Source organism: Pezoporus wallicus, unplaced genomic scaffold (genome assembly GCF_028554395.1).
Source record: "Pezoporus wallicus isolate ANWC-B61680 ecotype Strahan unplaced genomic scaffold, APGP_CSIRO_Pwel_v1 contig_7833, whole genome shotgun sequence".
Lineage (NCBI taxonomy): Eukaryota > Metazoa > Chordata > Aves > Psittaciformes > Psittacidae > Pezoporus > Pezoporus wallicus.
This window is the reverse complement of record NW_026635430.1, coordinates 59,865-83,202: the sequence shown is the minus strand read 5'-3', so window position 1 is coordinate 83,202 and position 23,338 is coordinate 59,865. Positions and strand designations below refer to the sequence as shown.

Below are 23,338 nucleotides of genomic sequence, written 5' to 3'. Positions count from 1 at the left end.
TTAGCAAACATGAGGTGAATATTTCCATTAATAATAATGATTTCTAAATTATCCAGGAGTGAAGTAGAGCACAGGACTTAAACTATTATTAAGCCTTTTAAAGCCATTGTCAATAAAGTACATTTTACCACATTTTGTAGATACGTATGTGAAGCAAATTTGCAACTCCCATCTCTGGGATCACCAAAGGCGTAAAGTCAGAAATACAAATAAGAAACTAGTTCTCATGATTTCTGTAGACTGGAATTTTATTGGTATAGAACTACAGAAGCAGCACAACTAGTGCTTGCAAAGACTAAAGAAAAATCTATTTCTTTATTTAATGCAATGCATAACTTGCCTTTCTTTATTCTTTTTTCTTTCCTTTCAATTCCCTAAGCAATTTTTATGGTTTACCATGTGTTGAACCGCATTTTTTAAAGTAAAGCAGTAAATAGATTATGGAAAATTCTGATCTTATATTCATAACATTCATGGTTTTAATTGCTTGATTGGTAGATTAGAGATATATTCTTACTTTATTTAAGGCTTTTGTAAGCCACGTTGCATCTTTCAGCTGTGTCTGTTTCCAGTTCACTAGTATGGTGCAGTTTGAGTGTGTTTGTTCCTCTGCATTATATGATTGAAACCCAGGAATAGTAATTATTCAGTATTCTGAGGCATCAGGAAGCAGTGTATCATTTGACTGTTCAACTGCTGCAATATGAAACTCCCTAGTCTTTTTTGTATATGTTTGTCTGCATTGATGTTCGCAATTCCTGGCACTCTTACCTTCCTAGCTGTGCATAATCTGTTCAGCAATTCCTATAGCACTCTGGTACAAACACTGGCAGTGTGATCGGTGTGGAGGCGTGATTGTGACGGGATAAAAGCTGCAGTGTGTGCTTAAAAGGAACCAAATTACTTATGCTCAATTAACGTGACCGTGCTTCAGAGGGATCACCAAACCTTGGCTAAAAGCACTCTTTTATATAGTTACCTTGTTTTTTTCTCTTTGATTTTGTAAAATAGTTTTTTGTTACTGAAGAAAAAAGCAGTTGCAGTAGACTGAAATTTTAAAGAAATCGCCATTAATGATATTGATCACAACTTATTAGTGTAGGCCACTCATTTAATTGTGAATCAACAGAAAGGACAGAACATCGTGATGTAAGACTGCTGGGCTTTGAATATGTTAAATCCAGTCTAGTATGAATAGGTTTTGGCGATAAAGCAATAAATACAAAGTTCATTTAAAGGTTAAGTGAGTGATTACTGCAGAAATTTCTTTCTGGATGCACAAGAGGAGCACAAAATCCCCATAACTAGGTTTCGTAGCCAGTAGTTATGGCAAGGGATTCAAGCATCTCTTTCGTGGGACTGCTGAATGTGTCAAAACGGGCTCTTACTCTTTATAGTTAAACTTCCTCTAGTACGGCTGAGAGAGGAATAGATCAGGTTCTGCAGAACTTGCACATTTGCAGTACAGTGTGTGTGATGTGTAGTCTTTAATCTTTCAGTTTGCAAGGAAATCTCCTGAATATCCATTCATCCTTGATGAATATATGTATACAATTAAGTTGGCGCTGAGTTGGAAATGGGATTTTGAACTTCCAATTGTCTGGCATTAGCATATAGCTCAATCCCACCTGGGTTATGCTCTGACATGGAGAAAACGTCTTTCTTTTTGGTCACTTTTGCATTCTCTTCTGCTACCAAAGTTTTAGGCATTGCCTGTGTTTCCTTTATAAGAGGGTTTCACTCAGGATTCCAGTATCTCTTGTCAGATGCACACTATGTGTTGGCTTTCCTCCCACATAGTATAGGAGCCAGATGATGCTTCTGCAAGAGGATAGTCTTCATGCCACTCAGAGGGGTCCATAGGGTTGATGGGCACTGGGAAGTCTGAGCTTTCTCCACTTTCTTTCTAGTGAAATTCACTGTGAGAACTTTGTCCCTTTATGTGTTGTCTTGGGGCTGTTCTTTACCTAGAAGTGCATATACACCTCTGTTGCTGAGTAACTCTGTGCTAGGTAAACATACCACATGGAGTTACTCATTACTGCTTCCCAAAATGTGTGTGCAGCTGAACCTTTTCAGAGACATCAGCCCTCTAGTCACATTAATTTCTTCCTTTGCTTAGAATACTGGCAACCAGACAAATATGGGTTTGACTAACAGCCTAATAAACTAGTTGTAAAAGCTTAAGAAAATGGATTTACGTCCATTTAATATTTGGCTTCTTCTGCAGTACTGGTGATGCTAGCTGAGGCAGTACCTATAACTGAGTGTTAAGAAAGAAGTAACAAATAAATAAATAAATAAACCAACCAGATTAAGTCTAATTCTGTTGAGATAAACAAAGGTGTGTAACATCAGGTATCCATTGAAAAACAAGCTTGTAAGTATCAACACTGAAATTCAGTCTGTATGTATTTTTTTTGTTACAGAGAAAATTGTATTCTGTACGAATATAAGTATGTGCTACAGGATTATTCTGCTAAATAATACCCCAATTCATGTGTTCTTCACTGCAGCCCTGAAACTCTGCATGCATACCTGCCTAAAATCAGCAGCAAGTGTAGCTAGTAATGAAATAATTCAGATTTAGTTTATTTTGTTTCATGATGCACAAATACAAAATCATTTAGGTGTGACTGATTTTATTCATCCACCGTAGTTGCTCATCTGAAATGCTATTGAAGTTCAGTAATTGGAGCTCTGAAATACAGTATTTGACAGATGGTGTGGGTGGTTGTGCCATTTCCATGATAAATCTACTTACAAATATAACCATGAGGAAGTTGTCTTCATTCCTTGAGTGCGGAAACATATAGATGGAAAAAGTGACAAATACAGCATGAAAACAGATTTGTGTCTTGGTTTTTCATTTTCCTGATTTGAATTTTTAAACAACTGCAAGACAGAGGTTTCTTTTTTACTTTATCTGAAAAGAAGTTGCTCTAAATGCTAAAATATTCATTCAGTAGCCTTTCTTTTCTTGCATTTCCTTTGAAGCTTTTCCTGTAGTGAATTACTTTTGTAATCCCTTACAGTATCACTTTGAAAGTATTGTTCTTTTTAGATGAAAGCAAAATAGATCTTCACTAAGATACCTTTACTATTAAAAAAAGGTATTGGAGGCAGGAGAGATGGACAGTCCTGTTGCTCCAGGGCTTACTGTTGAAACTTAGAGATGATAAAATGGTATAAATAGAAATATACTCCATTATTCGATTTGCATTTTCTTTTTTCTCTTTGTGTTTTAACAGAAATCACAGATGCTGGTACTAGAGGCACCCAAGATGCAATTAAAGGTGTGAAAAGAAAAAAGATTGTGACTGAAAACCATCTAAAAAAAATACCAAAATCGCCTTTGAGGAGCCCTGCTGAAGCCAAGGTTAAGCAAAGTGTAGACCCTTCACCACTAAAAGCTCTTCCGGATGCCTCTGAACACACCACAGCACAGGATCACCCACCCGTGCAAAATGGAAATCAGTGTACCAAACAAAGCGGGGGAGCTCTTAGCAGTGACATAAGTGTTGAAACAACCAAATCTGAGACATCAATGCAGACAAAACTCTCGTTGGCACATCAGTCCTTAGATTTGGGTAAGCAGGCAGTAGAGAATACTGATGCAAACCAACTGAACTCACCAGAAAAGAAGTCTCTCTCAAACTCCTCATCAAGTAAAACAAAGACTGACAGTAATGAATGTATTAACTTTGTTGATTGCAGTACATCATCCCCATGTACTCGTACTGCATTCGATGTCTTATTGAAAGCTATGGAGCCTGAACTGAACACCTTAGCACAAGAGTGCCCCCCTTATGGGATGCAGATAGAGAAACTGAGACCAAATAAAACTGTAAGCACCTCTTCTAATCTCACGTCCAATATAATAAGCGTCCAAAATCAGTCTTCTTTGTCACAGCATGAGTTTGCAGCTGGACCTCACTATTACCCGTCTACGTTAAACAATGTGCATGTAGCAGCAACAGCGAAGACTGGACAAGCACAAAGCCAGTCAGTTTCTCATTCACAAGACCTGATTACTAAGACCAGTCAACAAAATCACCAGGTTGTTATGTGTCCAAGTTTCACTAGATCGCTGGTGCAACAGCAGAATCAAGAAAACCCCAAGCTCCAGCAGATATACAGCATAGCAGTAACTTCATCTGTTGTCCACACCTCATCTTCCACTGTAACTCAGGTTTTTTCTCAAAACCAGCTAGTAGCTACTTCATCTACACCTTTGTCAATTAGCACATCAAGTTCAGCACACTTGCCTATAGGTCCCGTGTATAATTCATCCCAGATAGCGTCAGTTGTAAACCATGGTGTAGAACAAATATGTAACCTCTTGAAAGACCAGAAGCCTAAAAAGCTAGGGAAATATGTGTGTGAGTATTGCAATCGGGCCTGTGCCAAGCCCAGTGTTCTCCAAAAGCACATCCGATCCCATACTGGAGAGCGACCGTATCCTTGTGTGACATGTGGGTTTTCATTTAAAACCAAAAGCAATCTGTACAAGCACAAAAAATCTCATGCACATGCTATCAAACTTGGACTTGTGCTACAACCAGATTCAGCTGGCCTCTTCTTATCTCATGACTCGGAAAAAGCACTTAGCATCCACTCAGATGTGGAAGAAAGTGGGGAAAGTGAGGATGAAGGCACTGCTGATGAAAGACAAGATGATCAAGAATTGGAACCTGCACAAATAGTGAAAGTCATTTCGAGTGCAGAACCATTGAGGAAAGGAAGCCCTATTCCGTTAAGCAATCCAGACTGTATACCAGGTGACTCTTCATTACATGATACAGAACCTCAAGTAAGGGCAGCATTACCAAAAGTAGTAGTTCATCCTGTGAATGTTTCTCCATTAAGGGCTGATAGTCCAAAAGTAACAGAACCAGCACCCGAACTTTCTGCAGCACAGAGAAAAGGAGATTTTAAAGTGACAACTGTTCAGTCAAACTTAACACATACAGCCTCATTGAAGGAGAATGACGTAAAGCAACAGCAGAAAGCAGAAATGGGCCTACTAGAGGAACAGGTGGGATCTGCAGTAGGAATGGTGCATGCTCAGCTCCAGAGACAGCAGGCAACGGATGGTTCCCAAGATCAGCAAGGAAAATGCCTTTTGAGCCCTAGAAGTTTAGGTAGTACTGATTCTGGTTATTTCTCTCGTTCTGAAAGTGCTGATCAAACAATGAGCCCACCAGCTCCTTTTGTGAGAGGATTGTTGACCTCTGAGAAAGATCCAAACAAAAACGTGCCCTGTGTGCCACGAGCAAGTGGTGTGGTAGCATCAGTGGTACAAACGGTTTGTGCTGAAAAGAATCTGATTCTCTCTGGCCAAATGCGACCTCCCATGGCAACAAAAACTCTTGAGGAACGTATCTCAAAGTTGATTTCTGATAATGAAGCTGTTGTGGATGACAAACAGCTAGATAGCGTGAAACCAAGAAGAACATCTCTTTCGAGAAGAGGAAGCATAGATTCACCAAAATCCTACATATTTAAGGATTCTTTCCAGTTTGATTTAAAACCCATGGGAAGAAGAACTAGCTCAAGCTCTGATATACCAAAGTCTCCTTTCACACCCACTGAGAAATCAAAGCAAGTTTTTCTTCTTTCTGTACCATCCCTTGACTGTTTACCTATAACACGAAGTAATTCCATGCCTACTACCAGTTACTCAGCAGTACCTCCACATGTAATACCTCCCTCTCATCCCCTTCGAGGTAGTCAGTCATTTGATGATAAAATTGGCTCTTTATATGATGATGTTTTTGTATCGGGACCTGCTACTCCACTGAACCAAGGTGGACATCCTCGGACCCTTGTTAGACAGGCAGCAATAGAAGATTCTTCAACTGGTGAAAGCCAAGTTCTCGGACCAGTGCGATCTGTAGAAGAAAGTTATCTGGGATGTAATGAATCATTATTGCAAAGGAGCAAGTCCCTTGCGCAGGGATCAAATTTGGAAAAAACAAAGAAGTCCCCTCAGGTGCGAGGAACAATGTTTGAGTGTGAAACCTGCAGAAACAGATACAGAAAACTGGAAAACTTTGAAAACCACAAGAAATTTTATTGCTCGGAGTTGCATGGACCTAAAACTAAAGCAGCAGTCCGAGAACCTGAGCATAAAACTGTTCCAAACAGCACACAGCCTCAAATTCTACACTACAGAGTCACTACTTCAACTGGTGTCTGGGAGCAGACACCCCAGATAAGGAAAAGAAGGAAAATGAAAAGTGTTGGTGATGATGATGACCCACAGCAAAATGATACGAGTATACTATCAAAGAATACAGAAGGCCAAGGCAAGCCAGCAAATTCTTTCAATCTGTCAAAACACAGTGCAACAACAGTGGTAGGGTCCCAACAGCGAAGCAGCCTTCTACTTCAGAGTTCCCAAATTCAGCTTGTGGGTCAAGGCACAGATCAGACAACCAAGCCAAAGATGTCTCCACACACTGAAAAGCAGGTGAGTTCGGCTGTGCAAGAAAAGGTGGAGTTGAAAAGACAAGGTACTGGCATCTCAGTAATACAGCACACCAATTCACTGAGCAGAAATAGCTCATTTGAGAAATCAGAGTCGTTTGAAAGAGTGTCACCAGTTTCTTCTCAAGACCCCAACAATGTTGCAAAGCACCGTTCTTTGAATACAATTGTAATCCAAGAAGATAGACATCCTCCTCTGAATACTCCCCAGCATCGTCAACCCCTATCATCAGAAGCACCTAGAGGGGAAGTTCAAGGGAGCCAAATAGTTTCTAGTGAGAGAAGTGCACCGCTTCAGCCCTCAAGACTTGTTCGCCAGCATAACATCCAGGTTCCTGAAATACTGGTCACAGAAGAACCAGACAGGGACCAAGATAACCAATGCAGCGATCCAGAAAAGACAGAAAGGTTTAATTGGCCACAGCGCAGTGAAACGCTATCAAAATTGCCAACAGAAAAGCTGCCACCAAAGAAGAAAAGAATTCGCTTGGCTGAAATGGAGCATTCATCTGCCGAATCAAGCATTGACTCCACACTTTCCAGAAGTTTAAGTCGGGAAAGTAGCTTGTCTCATGCCTCCAGTTTCTCAGCTTCACTTGACAAAGATGAAACTTTGAAGTCAGAGAACCTTTCCCAAGCAGAGCTTGTTAGCAAGTCGTCAGAATTCCTCATGATTCCTGCTGGCTCACATGCACTGGTTGTGCCTGGACCTCATTACCGGGAAATGAGACGTGCTGCCTCAGAGCAGATCAGCTGTACACAGCCATCGATGGAGGTTGTAGACCACAGGAGTAAGTCTTTTGACTGTGGAAGCATGTCTTCATCAAAACCTGCCTCGCTCGTAGAGATAGCCACTCCGAAACCATCATCTGCAAATGGAGTTACTGGACATGTGCCTCTGCTAGAAAGGAGGAGGGGGCCATTTGTAAGGCAGATATCTTTAAATATTTCTCCAGAAAATCATCAGATACAAGGTAAATCAACTTCATTTCAGACAGTTCATGCTACGGATATACCCACAGTGCCATTGCACAGGCTGCAGATCTCTGGGAAATCTTCTGTGGAGTTTCCTTCAAGTACTCAGCATTCACAGACTCACTCCAGGCTTCCCTCAGCAATTCAGAATTGTAATCCTGTGAGCCTGTCTTCAGTTCAGCAGCCTGTAGATCATGTGCTGAACAAGCAAGGACAACCATCCTCAACACATCAGCCTTCCCAGCCCTCAACTAAAACATCAGCCCAAGAGGAACAGGTGAGCACATACATGCTTTCTTGTCACCCCAATGAAAAAAAAGATTGTTTTGCTCCGAAGTATCAGCTACAAGTTAAAACATTGCATATAGGTCAGCCATACTCTTCTAAATTGCTAAAAAATACTTTATCGACTCAGACTGTTCCAAGTCAAGTTGGGGTGGACCAGAATGTATCCTCCTTTGAATTGCAGACTAAACTGCCTGACATGTCTACTCCATATTCTGTGCCTCCTCTAAAGCAAATTGTCCCAAATAACTGCAGCAGTCAAATGCATCAGATTCCTCCTTTTGTGGTTCCTGTCCGTATTCATAGCAGTATGCCATCCTATGGCTTTGCAACTGTCACCCCCCTTCCTCACATTTTAGTGACCCAGGATCAGGTAAATCAATCTGTTTGCAAAACAAATGTTGTGACAGTGCCAATGCTTGAAGGCAAAGCTCAGCTGCCAAAATCTCACAAAGATAATCAGAAGACATTGCCAAATTCATTTGAATTTGAAAATTCACAAGCAGAAAGTGGAACCAGAAATTCATCTTTGTCAAGCTCTTTGAATATTATTCAGAAAGTGCCAGTTAGCGGACTCTTCCCTCAACCAGAAGCTACAGCTTCAAGTAAACGAATGCTTTCCCCAGCCAACAGTTTAGATATTGCCATGGAAAACCATCAAAAACGTGTGAAAGATGAAAGTGGAGCTGCCTGCATGACAGAAGCTAGACCACTGCAGTCACTGAACATTAGACCTAGTGACCCTACTGGTAAGCAAAAGAAACCAGTTTTGGTAAGACAGATATGCACCACAGAGCCTCTTGAAAATCATCTCTTGGATGCTGATGGTGTTGCACAGCATGAAAAAAGCAGCAAAGCTAGTCCTTCTGACCTACTGTTGCCTGACCATGACTCATCTGACACTGGTGTTTCAGAAACTCTGAAGGAGTCACCAGAATCTGAAGACGTTAGGTGTTCAGCATCGCCTGTGTTTGTAGTTAGAAAACCATCTGAATTGTCTCCAGTGAGTAATCAGAGTTCTCTTCTCAAGGCTGTAAGTAGCAGTCAAGAAAGAAAGTCCCCAAGTAACAGTAATGAGAGCAAGCACATCAGTAGCCATGGCCAAGCAAAGCCTGTAACTATGCTGGCTGTGATGAATGCAGGAGAACTGCAGAGGTTGTCGTTTCCAAGCCTCAAGACCACAACGAGTTTTACCTGGTGCTATCTCTTGAAGAGAAAACCATTGCATCTGCTGCAAAATGATCAGAAAATCTCAGCCTACTCTACATGGGCCGTTAGTCCCAGCAACCCCAATCCACTTGGTCTGTCAACAAAGGTAGCTCTTTCCCTCCTCAATTCAAAACAAAAAGTTGAAAAACCGCTGTACACTCAAGCAAGAACTACTCATCCCAGAGCTGATGTATTGGTCTACTCCAGCAAGTGGAAGAACAGCTTAACCAAGGTACATAAGGTATGCTCGATATATACTGATCACTTAAAAAGGATTTGCTTTGGAAATCACGCTTGCTCATATTTTAGAGAATGTAATATGCCTGACATGTATAGTATATGTGCTTATTTATTTTAGTTATGCTGGATCAAACTGCTAAAAAGATCCTGACTAATTCTGTTAAGAAACCTGTTCATAAGGATTTATTGCTTTTCATGAAAATTAATTCCTGGATTTAAATCTGTATGTGAAGTGTTTATTGTGGCAGGAGTGTGTTTGGTTGTTTTTTAAATGCAGTGGGTAGAACAAAAATAGTTCTGATATAAGTATTTTTTAAAATTTTAACTTAAATCAGGTGAATTTAAGATCATTGTATATTTTGTCTTGAAAGTCTGCTTGCATTTTCTGTTATGAAAGAGTGCTCAGCCTGAACCTGTCCATGGATACACCATGAAAACATTCTTCACCATCACCGATATAACTGTGAGAGAAGCAGTGTATCATTTCCCTTTCTCCCACTACGTTAATTGGTAGTGTGAAATAATGACAAAAATAGCACAGTTTAAAACAAAACTACAGCTACCGTAAAACCACTGACAGCTCCTTGGATCCATATGGCTCCAAAGATGATGTTAAATCTTGCACAGTGGCATATACTCTGGGCAATGTTTGTGACCCATACTACGTCATTCTGGAGTCAGATGTGGCAAAGCAAATAAGTCACTTGTTACTTCCTTAGCTGTCTTGGGGCTGCACATGTGTGATGAGGATTTCACTCACGGAAGAGTTTTGTTACGGGCAGGACTAAAGCTGTGCTGGTATGCACTGGATTTGATGTTTTTTAGTGACTGAACTGCCTCTGGGAATGGGTAAAGGTGGCTTTTTGCCCTTTAGTATGGCAGCAGGTGTTTGTGTCTATTTAATGGACCCAATACTCGCTTTTATTGTCCCATCTAGTGAAGCCATAAAGCTTTCTGAAACGTACAGTAGTTTCACACTCTTCTCACGGTGTCTTAAATGGCGAAATTCTCTTTGGAGCTGGCAAAAATGGGACGTTACCCATGGACCTCCCTTTCTGTGGAATCTTTTAGACCATAGAAATGTTTTTGTGGATGGGTAAAAGCAGTTGTAACTTGTTCTACTCCTGCAGTCTGCAAAACTTCCAGGGCATTGGGCTGGGAATTGGGGTCCATAGGGCTGGCAGTTGTTCCCCCGCAGCCTTGGGAAAAGCCACTTATTTCTGTGGATGATGAGTGACAAAGGCTTGCTGTCAGAGGTCACCCTGGGATGTTCTTGTGTTTGCAAAATGTTTTGCTAAGATACAAAGTCATCAGTTGGGAAAAGAGCAATAGATGAGAAACTGCGTAAGAGGGAGAATTCTTTTCAGAATTATAGTCAAAAAGATGCACTGAAACTCCTAAGGCCAGAAGACCGTTAGAGTTAAACCTGGTTGTCTTGAAATCAGTGGGAGACATTACGAACATTCATTTGGAGGTCAAAACTTTATCTGTAATGTTTCATACAGAAAGTACATACGGGCTATTGGTTTTGTATTAGTACTGTAATTAAACTGCATTATTGTTTACATTTTAGCATGCTGCCTTTGTTCAAACTCTCACTATCTTTTTCAGCCTGCTCCCTCATACATCTGGGGAGATAAAGAACTTAAGTAGTGCTAAATTAAAAAGAGAAAGAAAAAAGATTCAAAGGTTTATTTTTCTCATTGTATGAAGTTGAGTGATTCTGAGGCAAGTCTCACATCAGTTGTGTTATTGGCTTGTGTTTGTTTTACTTTTAAAGAACAGTGTTTCAGAAGAAATTCTCTGATAACAAAGCTACTGCCTGCCTCTTGAAGAGCAGATTTTGTCTACAAACAAATTCTGTTTAGAATATAAATAATGGATAATAATATTTTGAAAAATATTTTGACAGCAGCCTTTTAAACACTCTAGGAGTACTTAAATGTGGTAATAGGCAGCTGTCAGGTACATTTATAGTGCTTCTGCCACAAAAGAACCACAGTTACTAATATTTCTTTAGTCTTTCTTGAGCATGGTGAAAATGAAAAGTTCTTAAGCTCTGCTTGTGTCTGATTTACAGGCTTTACTTAGAGCCATTATGAAAGAAGAAAGAGTAGCAAGAAAGCACCAGTTAAAGTTTAATAGGCATCTCTGATTGTATGAGCAAGGTATGGGATGGCAGAAATGAAAAATTTCAAACACCTGATGGGTACTGTGACCTAATACCTCCAGAGTTTGTCTGCTTCCCTTTTAATGACTCAGGCAGCAGGATTTCAGTCACTGTCCAGAATGATGGTGGTGATGATGTTGTTAAAATATACCTCTGCATTACCAGTCTCTAGTTAGACCTGGTAATGGAGTAGCCGACCCAACTTGGAAGATTCCTCATAGAAGCCATGTTTAAAGAAAGCAAAAACTGAAATTCCTCATTCAGTTCTCATTCAGTAATTCTTCTGTTTTTTCCTGGTTGAGACTGAGGATGGAAATCACTGGAGATCCTTTTGCCAGTAAATATTCCATTTAAAAACAAGCAAACAAAAAACAACCCACACCCCCAAAAAAAGCCAACAACAAAAAAGAAACAAAACCACAAACAGATTAGCAAATAATAATAAAAAAAACAAAAAAAAGAAAAAGATTGATTTCCTGCTTAAAACCTCAGCAGGGTCCTGAATTCCTTCAGGAACCACAGTTTAGGTTGAAAGCCTCTGGGGGTTGTGTTTGCTCAAGTGGCTTGCACATTTTAACCCTGAGTTGACAAGCAGCCTTAAGTGCTGCTGTAATCCAATTTATAAATAATAATAAAAACACAGCACTATTATGCCTCACATTCTTTCTTACTGTCATATCACTTTGCAGAACAATTTGGTGTATTCTGCTCATGGAGCTTTAACTGCTGATCTTCTCACCAAGATTAAGTGAGTTGCTGGGCTGTTCCTGGGTTTTCCCCCAGAACTAAGTCATGTTTACAGAGATCTCGTGCTTCTGCATAACCACCATTAATCACTGTCACAAAAAAGTTAATTCTCAACAATAGATATGTGCAAAATTAAGAGACATGAACAAAATGCAGACAATGAGGAACCCTGGAACTTTGTTTGCTCTTCACAATTCACTGCTCAGAGGCAATAGGTGAAGTTGCCACGTTCCAGTGATTCAAAGGAAAACCACAAAATGTAATTGTGAAAGAAGCTCCTGGAAGGAGTGCAGCACGTTCAACTATAACAGGAGGTTCACCTGCATGAAAAAGGCTTTTTATATCTCCCTGCTCTTTTGATTTCATTGTTCTGTTTATTTATTATTATTTTTCACCAATTGTCCTCACCTGAAGTCGTTTGTGTTGTATCAGGAGCTTATTCTCAAGCCCTTGCATTGATCTTGGCTTCCCTTTCTAAAGCAGCTCACTAGTGTGGGCAGCATTCCAGGGTGAAGATTTTCAGGCAAGAATAGGCTGAAGAATGGAAAGTATCTGCTAACTGGAAAGCTTTGCTTTCTTGGATGGTGTGCCACAACAGTCCAGTTCACCACTGGAAAGTAGTTAAGTGCAGAAGATTCTTATGTGTAAACTAGTAAAAGCTTAAAGAAATTAAAAACATTTTCCTCAAGTGGCTGTTTGCCTATGGGAAAAATGTTTAATGAATTTTCTAAGCTGAAATTTGTAACTTTGATGATTCAGGCTGCGAGCATGTTTTTTTTTTCCAAAGGTTGTTTTAAAGTACCAGAAGTATCAATGGAACTCTGGTCTCTGGGCAGCCCTAAGAGCAGGGTTTTTTTTCCACTTTTATACCAGTAATTGAAGACAGTGGAGTTAAATTGGAGCAAAATGAGTAAGTAGAAATGAATCATGGTCCTTGTCTCTATGGGAGAAGAGAGGACTGTGCTAGAAACTGAAAGCATAAGTAATCATGGAGAGTGATATTTTACAGTGCTGCTGTATTTCTACCCTTTCCACCAGTACATGTGGGGCTGGGAGGGATTTTAGGTGAGGTTTATTGAAGGATTTCCACATAAGAAATCCATGGTCCTTAGAGACTGGCTGCTCTTTAAAATATGCAGAGGACCCAAGTCCTTTTCAGCATCAGTTTGCATTTTTTTCATAAAAAGTGAAAGAACTTCTTTTTTTATGTTGTGAATTAGCATTTCTATAGATTTCTATGACAGAAATCAGTGTTTGTATTAGAGCATCTCTGTTATAGCAGCATTTTGCATCTTTAAGACTGAAACAACTGCTAAAATAGCATCTAACCAGTAAATTAAAGTAAATGAGTGGGAGGTATGTAGTAATTTAAACACCTATGTTAGGCTATCTTATGTCTGTATGTAAACGTGTGTTAAAAAAAAAAAAGGGGTGAGGGGAGAATCCAGAGGTATTTGGCCTTGTGTTAGTTTTTGCACTCTATCTGCTTAATATACAATTTATTATAACACAGTTTCACTATAATTTGTATAACAATGTAGGCCAAATTTCTTTTTCCTTTGTCATTTCATTCTTGAAAATTAAATCTGGAAATAGTATTTAGGATTGGAAGATTAGCCATTTAAAAATTGCAGTATTTTACCTGCTGGGAATATTTATGTGGTATTTGGTTTATTGTACGTATTCTGTATTGTCCACTGCTCATGTTAAATTATAAATGTCACCTTGCTACTTTTTGTTTGCAATGGAAACAAAAGCATTTCATGTGCCAGTAGAGTAGAGGAATTACAACATGGCTGAGTTGCAGTTACTGGAATAGGCTCCACTTCTGATAATTCTCATCCAGAACATCATCTCCTTTCAACTTGTATGAATGCTGTTAAAACATGCAGGGTGAAATTTCTTTCTTCCTACACACAGGCAGAGTTGTCATGTGTGCTTTGGTAGAACTGCTCAGATATTTGAAATTCCAGCCCAAATCAGTCGGAAGTCTGTATGAAGGCATTCAAACTGGAGTGGTACTTGCAGCCTGTGCAGATTCTAAGGGCTTTGAATTAAATAAGATGCTTTTCCTCTGATCTGTCTTCCTCATCATCCACATGCCTCATCAGGTGGGAAGTAAAGGCAGTGGCTGAGGCTGCATGGTGGACTATGGGCAAGGATTGGGTGCCAGAATGATGTCACCCTGCAATATAGATAACAACCACTGTCATTTTAAGTGACCATCAGTCATTTTAAGTCAGCCAGTGAAGTCATTCCTCTTGCGAAGAGTTTGCAAGCTTACAGCATTTTAAAATGAGTAGAAAACATAAGACCAGGCTTCTTTTTTTTTTTACCTCTCATCATTTTATTCACTTACCAATATGAGCAAATGTGGTAAGTGTGCCAGCTATGTGGGTAGAACAGTTTATAAATACAGCAGTAATAATTGCTGCCTAATTGGATCGGTTCTTCATTGTTGCCCGTTTTATAAATATCCTAGATTTGGAAGGAGTAGATTTTAATTGGCAAATGTTGGGGGAACTCATCCTTCTTGTCTTTTTTTTTTTTTTTTTTTCCCAATTCCTTAATTAATAATCAGGGGAGATGGAGAAATGTGTTTTTGTTCTGCTAGACAACTGGTACACTTTTTCATGTAATTGGGTCTGCTAGTGGAAATTAAATGTGGAGTCCTGCTTTGGAAAGGTTCTGAAGCCCCTGTTATAACCTCAGCAAATTGGGAACAGTAAATTTCCACACTAAAACAGGTATATTTTTTGCAAAATACTAGCAATCAGAAATGTTACCTGTTAGTATCTTCCCTCAGCATGCCCCTCCTTCCCACCCTTCTTCTCTTTACTGTGCTGTAGGAAAGCAGCTTCTGCCAGCGATGAGGTGCTGCTGGGTTGTGGGTTGGTGGGTGAGACCCGAGGCCCACAGAGATAGGATGGAAAGCAGTCAGGGAAGCCTTGCCCTGCTATGGTAGACACTGGGCAGAGGGCAGCTGTCGCTGGGAATGCAATACTGAAATATCAAGATTTGAGGAGTGGAGAAAAGGCATGGGTAACTGGTTACACACTGAAGTTTCCCCCTTTTTGTTAAATTGTGGGGAGCAGTGTATCATGCAGCTGCAGAGCCTCGTCTGTGCAGTCTAGTTGCCACATTGAGGGCAAAGGAGTGAAGCTGTAGCTGTTCAGAAGGCACTTGGGTTTGACTGTAAGCATCTTCTCTCTGAAGAAGGCTATCTGTAAACTAGAAAACAGCACCTTCATCTTCCCAGAGGAGATACCTCCTACTGCAGATTCAAAACACTCCTGATTTCCTACAGTGCCATAATCTCCATACAGATTTACCAGTCCACAAATAGTCAATGCACAGTAGAGAAGTTAAGCAAAAGACACTTTCTGTTTCATATACCTAAATATTTTTAATAGGTTATTATAATTGTGGCTTTTATGATGCTTTTATTCATCATAACTTGCAGGTTTGAATGGCATATGAAAGATACTCATTTTAATGATATGCATATCTCATTTTCTTTCAGCGAGCATTAAATAGAAAAAAATTGACTGCCACTGAATTCAGTAATAAGGAAAACTCTGAATCAAGCACTGAGCATGACAAAGAAAACTCCTTTATCAAAACTGAACCAAGAAGAGTTAAAATATTTGATGGAGGGCAAGTATTGTATTTTGTATGCTAGTTATCATTGGGAAGATATTTTTCCCCTGATTCTAGAATTTGCAGAGATATTACTTCCTGATTGATTTATTTCAAACAACCAATCCCATATTGTGGTCTGTGAATGTTGGTTTGTGTTTCCAAGAAAAATGGAAAGTCGTCAGAAGCATGGAGCCATGAGAGTTACGAGGAGGAGTAATGAAATAAAGAACAGTAGGCAATGCGATTAATTTTCTTTTCCAGAGGATGAACATTCATCAGCAGTAAAGGCAGCTGGATACAGCCATAGATGTAAATTATTTTCCTATTTTTCTCATACGTAATAAATAATACTTGTTCTGCAGTATGGTTGTATAACTGTACCTGGAGAGGATATAGTCCAGGGGCTAAGCAGCAGTCGCTGTCTGGCAGTTTGCTGTGGCATTCACAGGCTGGAGAACTCCTGATTTGAAAAGTGCCATGGAAATATTTACTGAGAGCCCTTGCTCATGCACCTTAATACCTTAAATCAGTTGCCTGATATGAATAACAGTTGTTAACCACGGTGTTGTGCTATGTACAGCATCTTACAAAACACGTTTTCTAGTAGAAGAGTGCCAATGACACATCTAAAAATTCTGAGCACAAATGGTGCATATTTTATTATTCTTGTAACTTGTGTGGGCTCTAGGGCTTTCCATTTATTGGTGCCTGGTTTGAATTCAGTCTAAACCAGCAGTTAATCCATTACCAGCTGCCCAGGTAAAACATTGCTACATGTCTCTGCTCAGACGCAAATGTTGCAGGGACCAGGTAACAAAAGCTAAGCACCATCTTTGGCATCCTTGAACAAAGATATGAAGGATGTAATTGAACCTCAGTGACTTTTTCCATCTAGAGACTAAATAGGCTGAGTCCAGAGCACATTGGTAGGGAATTTTAAAGATTTTCCCATTGTCTAACTAATGTTCCTTTTCTGCACCCAATGCCTCAGAGGGTCTCAAAAGTGCCTTTTTAAAGCTTCTTCATGGTGCCCAAACCTGCTTCCAAGAGCTGGCACTTTTTAAAAGAATGTTCCTGTGTTGCAAAGAGGAAATTTGAGATCTTTGAATGCCTAGTATCAGATGATACCTTTCTTAAAAACGATGTAATGTTATTCCTAAACAAGTCCATGGTTACCTAGTGAAAAGTCTAGATAGACATTTAACAAATAAATGCAGAATTTGAGCAGAAAAATAATAAGATTGGTTTTGACAGACATTCATTTTCATCTATTATATTTATTTATATGAAATTCTGGTAGATTAGGGTTTCTAACTGGAATCATTTTCCCATTACAACTGATTGCCTTACTCTTACGGTGCTGTTAGGTACAAGTCAAATGAAGACTATGTGTATGTTCGGGGGAGAGGGAGAGGGAAATATATCTGTGAAGAATGTGGAATACGTTGCAAGAAACCTAGCATGCTGAAGAAGCATATTCGCACGCATACAGATGTCCGTCCTTACCACTGCAATTACTGCAACTTCTCCTTCAAAACTAAAGGTAGGGGTACTTTTCTGTGTATATTTCTCCCCTTTTTTCTTTCTACTTTAAAGTATAATTCTTGTCTTTTCCCATTTGGCTATTAATGAGCTAAAGAAGTTTTCTTTCTGTGGAGGGTTTTTGTGTAGTGCTTCAGATATTTGTAGTTTCTGATTCCCTTTTCCTTTGTCTTCTGTATATTTATTCAGATATGTTTATTCAGATCTTTACATGAATGAACTGTGGCATGCCATGGTGGGTGAGAAATTGGAGTTGAAAAGGGAAATCCTATAGGAGTATGATGAAAGTTAGGTGAACACAAGTGAGCTGGTTAGCTGCCCATCCTAGATAAGGATGGGAACACAGAATTTGAAGTCCCCAGTAGTGTTCTTTTGGAAGTATAAGATTGCCATATATTGTACTGCTGTTGGCACTTATCTTATTGCTCTGGAAAAGAAATTGGTCTTTATTGAATTACTATATTAAAATGTCTTTGAAGGACAAGGTTCACTTTCCACTTGACCTTCTAAGACCCAAAGATGGATCCCAACTTTCTGAAGCCTGTTTACACCATATACTTAAATTCATCCTAATTTAAGCAGGCGGTATATTAAGCAGTGGTAGATCTAGACTCAAGAGAAGTGAAGCAGACAGGAGAAGTTCACAGCCAAAATACTTTCAGCGAAAAAATTCTAAGCAGTAAATTTTTTCTTGGCTCTCAACATCATTTAGCAGTAATCCCCCCAGCTGTAACCTCGGAAACATTTGTATTTTTAGTGGGTTCGAGACTGCTCAGCAATTGGGTGGAAAGCTTCCAAGAAATAAGCCAGTGCTGCAGAAAGTGGGATGGATAGTCTTTACATGTGTCAAAACCTATCACTGCATCCTGACAGACTGGGTCATCATGTCGCTTTTAAGGTGAAATTCCAGAATGTGAATCCAGTAAATTCTGATTATGGCTTTTGCAGAGTAGGCATGTTGGCCAAGTTTGAGTAATTAAGTTCTGCCCAATAAAATTCTCCTTGGTTTCAGTTGTAGCATATACTTGTATTCGCTTCCTCTTATGTAGTTGCTGTGCCCAGCTGTTGCTATTACTCCTGGCAGAGTCAGTCACAGAGTTGAGTGGTTGATGTTTGGCAAACCACAGACTTCATGACAGGATAGTATAGCCAGTAACTTCATGCCGTATGTAAAGCCAGGAAATTTGCTGTTGGTGACTTAATATATTCATATAGCTTCATCACAATTATTTTGAAATTTGGGGTGAATGACTACCTTAATTTGAAAGCAGGAATAAAGTACTCCATAACCAGGGAAGAGTTGCCATTTCCACCACTGTATTTCTCCCATTTTTTTTTGAGAGACAGTAGGAAATTTAAGTATAAAGTAAGCAGTTACATGTAATAATGTACATTGCACAAATATCATAATTTACAGGTTTCTGATCTACCCTTAACCTTTTCTTGATTCTATTTGCTGCTGTATTGCCTTTTCAAAGAAGGGGAAAGCAGCTTGCAGGGCCCCTTAGCAGTTAGCCATTCACTTCTGAGATTCAGATTGAATATGTTCATAAACTGATTTTGAATAGAATTTATCTGTTTATTTAGCTTGGCAATGAAAATGATGACAGTAAAAATAGAATCCATCAAATGCTAAATGAGCTTCAAGATAGATATGAACTTCCAGTTTCATGCAATAGTTTTCTGTCTACATGTCTTTGAAGACTGAGTCATCCGTTTTTATACTTTGCCATAAACAAGTGAGGGATCTTTTACACCGGTGCAAAATGCATCATCATCTAGTATTTCTATCCTGCTGTGTTATTTGCATGATTGGAGTGCTGCAATGGATGTCTACAGTCTCTTCAGAAGGGATGGACAAGGAAAAAGAGGTGGTAGAGTTGCATTGTATGTCAGGGAGTACATCAACTGCCTTGAACTCAATGTTGTGAGTGAGAACAGTGAATGTTTGGGGGTGATGATCAGAGAGAAGGCCAACCAAGCAGATATCCTGGTAGGAGTCTGTTATCAACCACCCAGGCAGGATGAAGCTACAGATAAAGCATTCTTCAAACAACTGGGAGAAGTTTCATGATCACTTGTCCTTGTTCTCGTGGGGGACTTCAATCTACCACATGTCTGCTGGAAGTACAACACAGCAGAGAAGAAACAATCCAGGAGGTTCTTGGAGGTGTGGAAAATAACTTCCTAACATAGCTGGTTAGTGAGACAACTGGGGGAAATGCCTGGCTAGATTTGCTCTTCGTCAACAGAGAAGGACTGGTGGGTGATGTGATGGTTGGAGGCTGTCTTGGGCAAAGCAATCATGAAATGATTGAATTTTCAGTCTTTGGAGAAGTCAGGAAGGAGGTCAGCAATACCTCCACCTTAGACTTCCAGAGGACTGACTTGGGGCTGTTTAGGACACTGATTGGCAGAATTACTCTTCAAGTAATTCAGGGTGCAGGAGCAGGCAGGGAAGAGACCAGCCTGGCTGAGCTGCTTGGACTCAGGATTAAAAAAAGGGGGATTTATCACCTGTGGAAGAAGGGACAGTTACCCCATAAAAAGTACAGGAATGTTGTTAGGTTATGTAGAGAGAAAGTTAGAAAGGCAAAGGCACAGGCAGAACTTAATCTGGCCACTGCCATAAAAGATAATAAAAAGTACTTTTACAAACATATTAACAATAAAAGGAGGGCCAAGGAGAACCTCCATCCTCAACTGGATGCTAGAGGAAACCTAGTGACTGAGGATGAGGAAAAGGCTGAGGTACTTAATGCTGCCTTTGCCTCAGTCTTTAATAGTCACACCAGCCATCCTCAGGGTACTCGGTTCCCTGAACTCGTTTGCAGAAATAGGGAGCTGATTGAAGTTCCCATGATTCAGGAAGAAGTGGTTAGTGACCTCCTGCTCCACAGAGACATACACAAATCTATGGGGCCAGATGGGTTACACTCAAGAGTGCTGAATTGACCTCAGCGCCAGGGAAGGTCACTGAGCAGATGATCCTAAGTGAGATGATAAAGCACATGCTGGAAAACAGAGGGATGAGGTACAGTCAGCATGGGTTCATGAAAGGTAGGTCTTTCTTGAGCAGCCTGACCTTCTACGATAAGGTGACCTGCCTGGTTGGTGAGGGAGAGGCTGTGGACATTGTCTATTTAGACTTAAGTAAAGCATTTGACACTGTCTCCCACAGCGTTCTCCCGGAGAAATTGGCTGCTCATGGCCTGGATAGGTGAATTCTTCACTGGGTTGGAAACTGGCTGGTTGGCTGAGCCCAAAGAGTAGTGGTAAATGGCATCACATCTAGTTGGTGACTGGTCACTAGTGGTGTCCCTCAAGACTCGGTGTCAAGGCCAGTGTTGTTTAACATCTTCATTGATGAGCTGGATCAGGGGATCAGTAAATTTGTGGATGACACCAAGTTGGCTGGGAATGCCTATCTGCTGAAGGGTAGGGAGGCTCTGCAGAGGGATCTGGACAAGCTGGATCGATGGGCTAAGGACAGTTGTATGAGGGTCAGTGAGACTCAGTGAGGGATCCTACACTTGGGTCACCATAATCCCATATAACGTTACAGTCTTGGGGAAGAGTGTCTGGAAAGCTGCTTGGCAAAAAAGGATCTGAGGGTGCTGATTGACAGAGCTGAACATGAGCAGCTCATGCTCAGGCAGCCAAGGCCAACAGCATCCTGGCAGCAATCACGTAGCAGCAATAGTGTGGCCAGGAGGGCGAGGGCAGTGATCATCCCCCTGTAATTGGCACTGGTGAGGCCACATCTCGAATAATGTGTTCAGTTCTGGGCCCGTCACTGCAAGAAAGACTTTGAGGTGGTAGAGCAAGTCTGGAAAAGTGCAACAAAACTGTTGAAGGGCCTGAAGCACAAGTCTTATGGGGAATGGCCGAGGGAACTGGGGTTGTTTAGTCTGGAGAAAAGGAGGCTTAGGGGGGACCTTATTGCTCTCTTCAGCTACCTGAAAGGAGGTTCTGGTGAGGTGGGGATTGGTCTCTTTTTTCCAAGTAACAAGTGATAGGACAAGAGGTAACGACCTCATGCACATGGGGAGGTTTAGATCGGATATTCAGAAGAACTTCTTCACTGAGACGGTGATCAGGCATTGGAACAGGCTGCCCGGGGAAGTTACAGAATCAGTGTACCTGGAAGTGCTCAAAAAAACTGTGTAGATGAGGCCCTCAGTGATACATTTAGTGGTGAGCTTGGCAGTCCTGGGGTAATGGTTGGGCTTGATGATCTTAAAGGCCTTTCCCAACCTACGTGATTGTGTGATTCTATGATCTCAGTAAAGAGCTTTGTGAGATGTATCCAGAGACGTTCCGGATGGTGAATCGGCTTCAGCCCTTGACAGCTTGCATTGAGGGGCAAGGTTCTATCAAGTGTGAAATCAAATTTTACAGGTGATTACAAATGTAACTGAATAAGATACAGACATGTTGGGTATATATTTGTGTACAGTCATATAGTCACAGAACAGATAATTTTTTTCATTTTTTCTTAAGGAAATTTAACCAAACATATGAAGTCAAAGGCACATAGCAAGAAATGCATGGATTTGGGAGTCTCGGTAGCCTTAGTAGATGACCAGGATGGAGAAGAAGAATTCGGTAAGAAATTAAAATCATCTTTCTTTACTGAATTTTTTATTTATTTTGTCATTCCAATTTCTTACCCTTTCATTTCCAAAGATTTTAAATTCTTCATCGCGAATAGATACAGAGATGAAAAACTTAGAAGCTAATCCAAGAGAATAAGAAATGCTGGAAAAATTTTCGTCTAAAGAAATGACAAGCATATGCTAAAGATAAATTGCTGCTGAATTTTTCACAAAGTGTTATGCAGTTTAACTTCAACAGTTTCACAGTTAAATATGACAAGACTGAAAATACCAGCAAAACAGCTGTTTGCCTGGAAAAAAAAAGGTAGCCAAATGTAGGATTTCTTTGAAAATGGATGTGCATGTAATTGGCAAACTTTTTGAGATGCACATTGCATAAAAATTACATCACTAACATGCCATCAGAATCACAAATATGTTGCTGAGTGTTCTGCAAGGTGGGCTGCCTTCTTCCAGTGTAAAGTTCTGTCCCCTTTCACAAATAATTAGGCATAAATCAACAGGTAGAAATAATTTAAAAATTACCAACATTATTCATCTTGACCTGTTCTATTTCTCCATTAGTGATGAAAGTGTTATCAAAATGAATGTATTTGCTAATAATTGGGATTTTGCATTTCCCACATCTTGAGATGGCTCCGCTGAAGAGGAAATGAGATCAAGGACAGTCAAAGAGGGCCAAACTAGGTTTATGTGGGTTTTGCTCACCATAATAAGGAAGATGTAACTGCACCAGGTGCAGTGGGGTGGAGAACAAGGTTGTGCATTAGGGCTGTTTCAGGTCTCGGCATGTGTCAGTGCAGCGGTTGCATTTTCTTCTTCCTCTGGTTTCTCAGCAGGGAGATGAGTTGTGTCGCCTTGCCTTGTATTTTTCTTCTTTCAGTGGAATAGTTTATTAGATTGAAGATGAGGTTTTGAGAAAAGAAAGCAGTGGGGGTCTTTATTTAAACAGTAAAGGGCAAGAAAGATGAATGCGCTTGGTCCCATATGACAACAGCCAGCAGAATAAGCGAATCAGCTTGAATCTAATTCTAAATAATGCCGGGAATATGACTCAGCTGGTATGATTCAGTGGTGTGCTAGGTACAAAGAAACCTGCATTTTCCCCTTTTTGGCATTCTTCAATATAGTCCTTTTCAATAAACTAAAAACATGGGCCCCCCTTTGCAATTTGAGGTACCAAATAAGTAACAGAGAAGGTAAGCAGCAGTACAAATTACTGTCCTTTTCTCACATGGGAACAGTTCCCACTAACATTTTTAACCTTCCCGTGATACAAAAAAAAAAAAGCAATTACATTCTGTAGCTTTTGACATTTTATTTAGCTTTATAAAGTACATCTGAGCAGGGGTTTCCATTTCCTAGGAACTGGAAACATTTTACTGATTGATAAATTGGTATTCTCAATTGCATACAT

General features: G+C 40.1%; 1 protein-coding gene across 7 annotated transcripts in view; it reads left to right on the top strand.

Moving 5' to 3' along the window:
- HIVEP1 (HIVEP zinc finger 1) overlaps positions 1-23,338 on the top strand; it is a 130,876-nt gene that overhangs the window by 87,433 nt on the left and 20,105 nt on the right. For 6 of the 7 annotated variants that reach the window (XR_008974168.1, XM_057424013.1, XM_057423978.1 and 3 more), the window contains 4 exons: positions 3,252-9,202; positions 15,642-15,775; positions 17,128-17,303; positions 21,806-21,910. Coding sequence is in view for 6 of the 7 variants with exons in the window: in XM_057424013.1 (XP_057279996.1) it covers positions 3,252-9,202; positions 15,642-15,775; positions 17,128-17,303; positions 21,806-21,910 (6,366 nt within the window). In the remaining variant the exon portion in view is untranslated. The remainder of the gene's footprint in view (positions 1-3,251; positions 9,203-15,641; positions 15,776-17,127; positions 17,304-21,805; positions 21,911-23,338) is intronic. The other variant, XM_057423993.1, reaches the window with a different exon arrangement.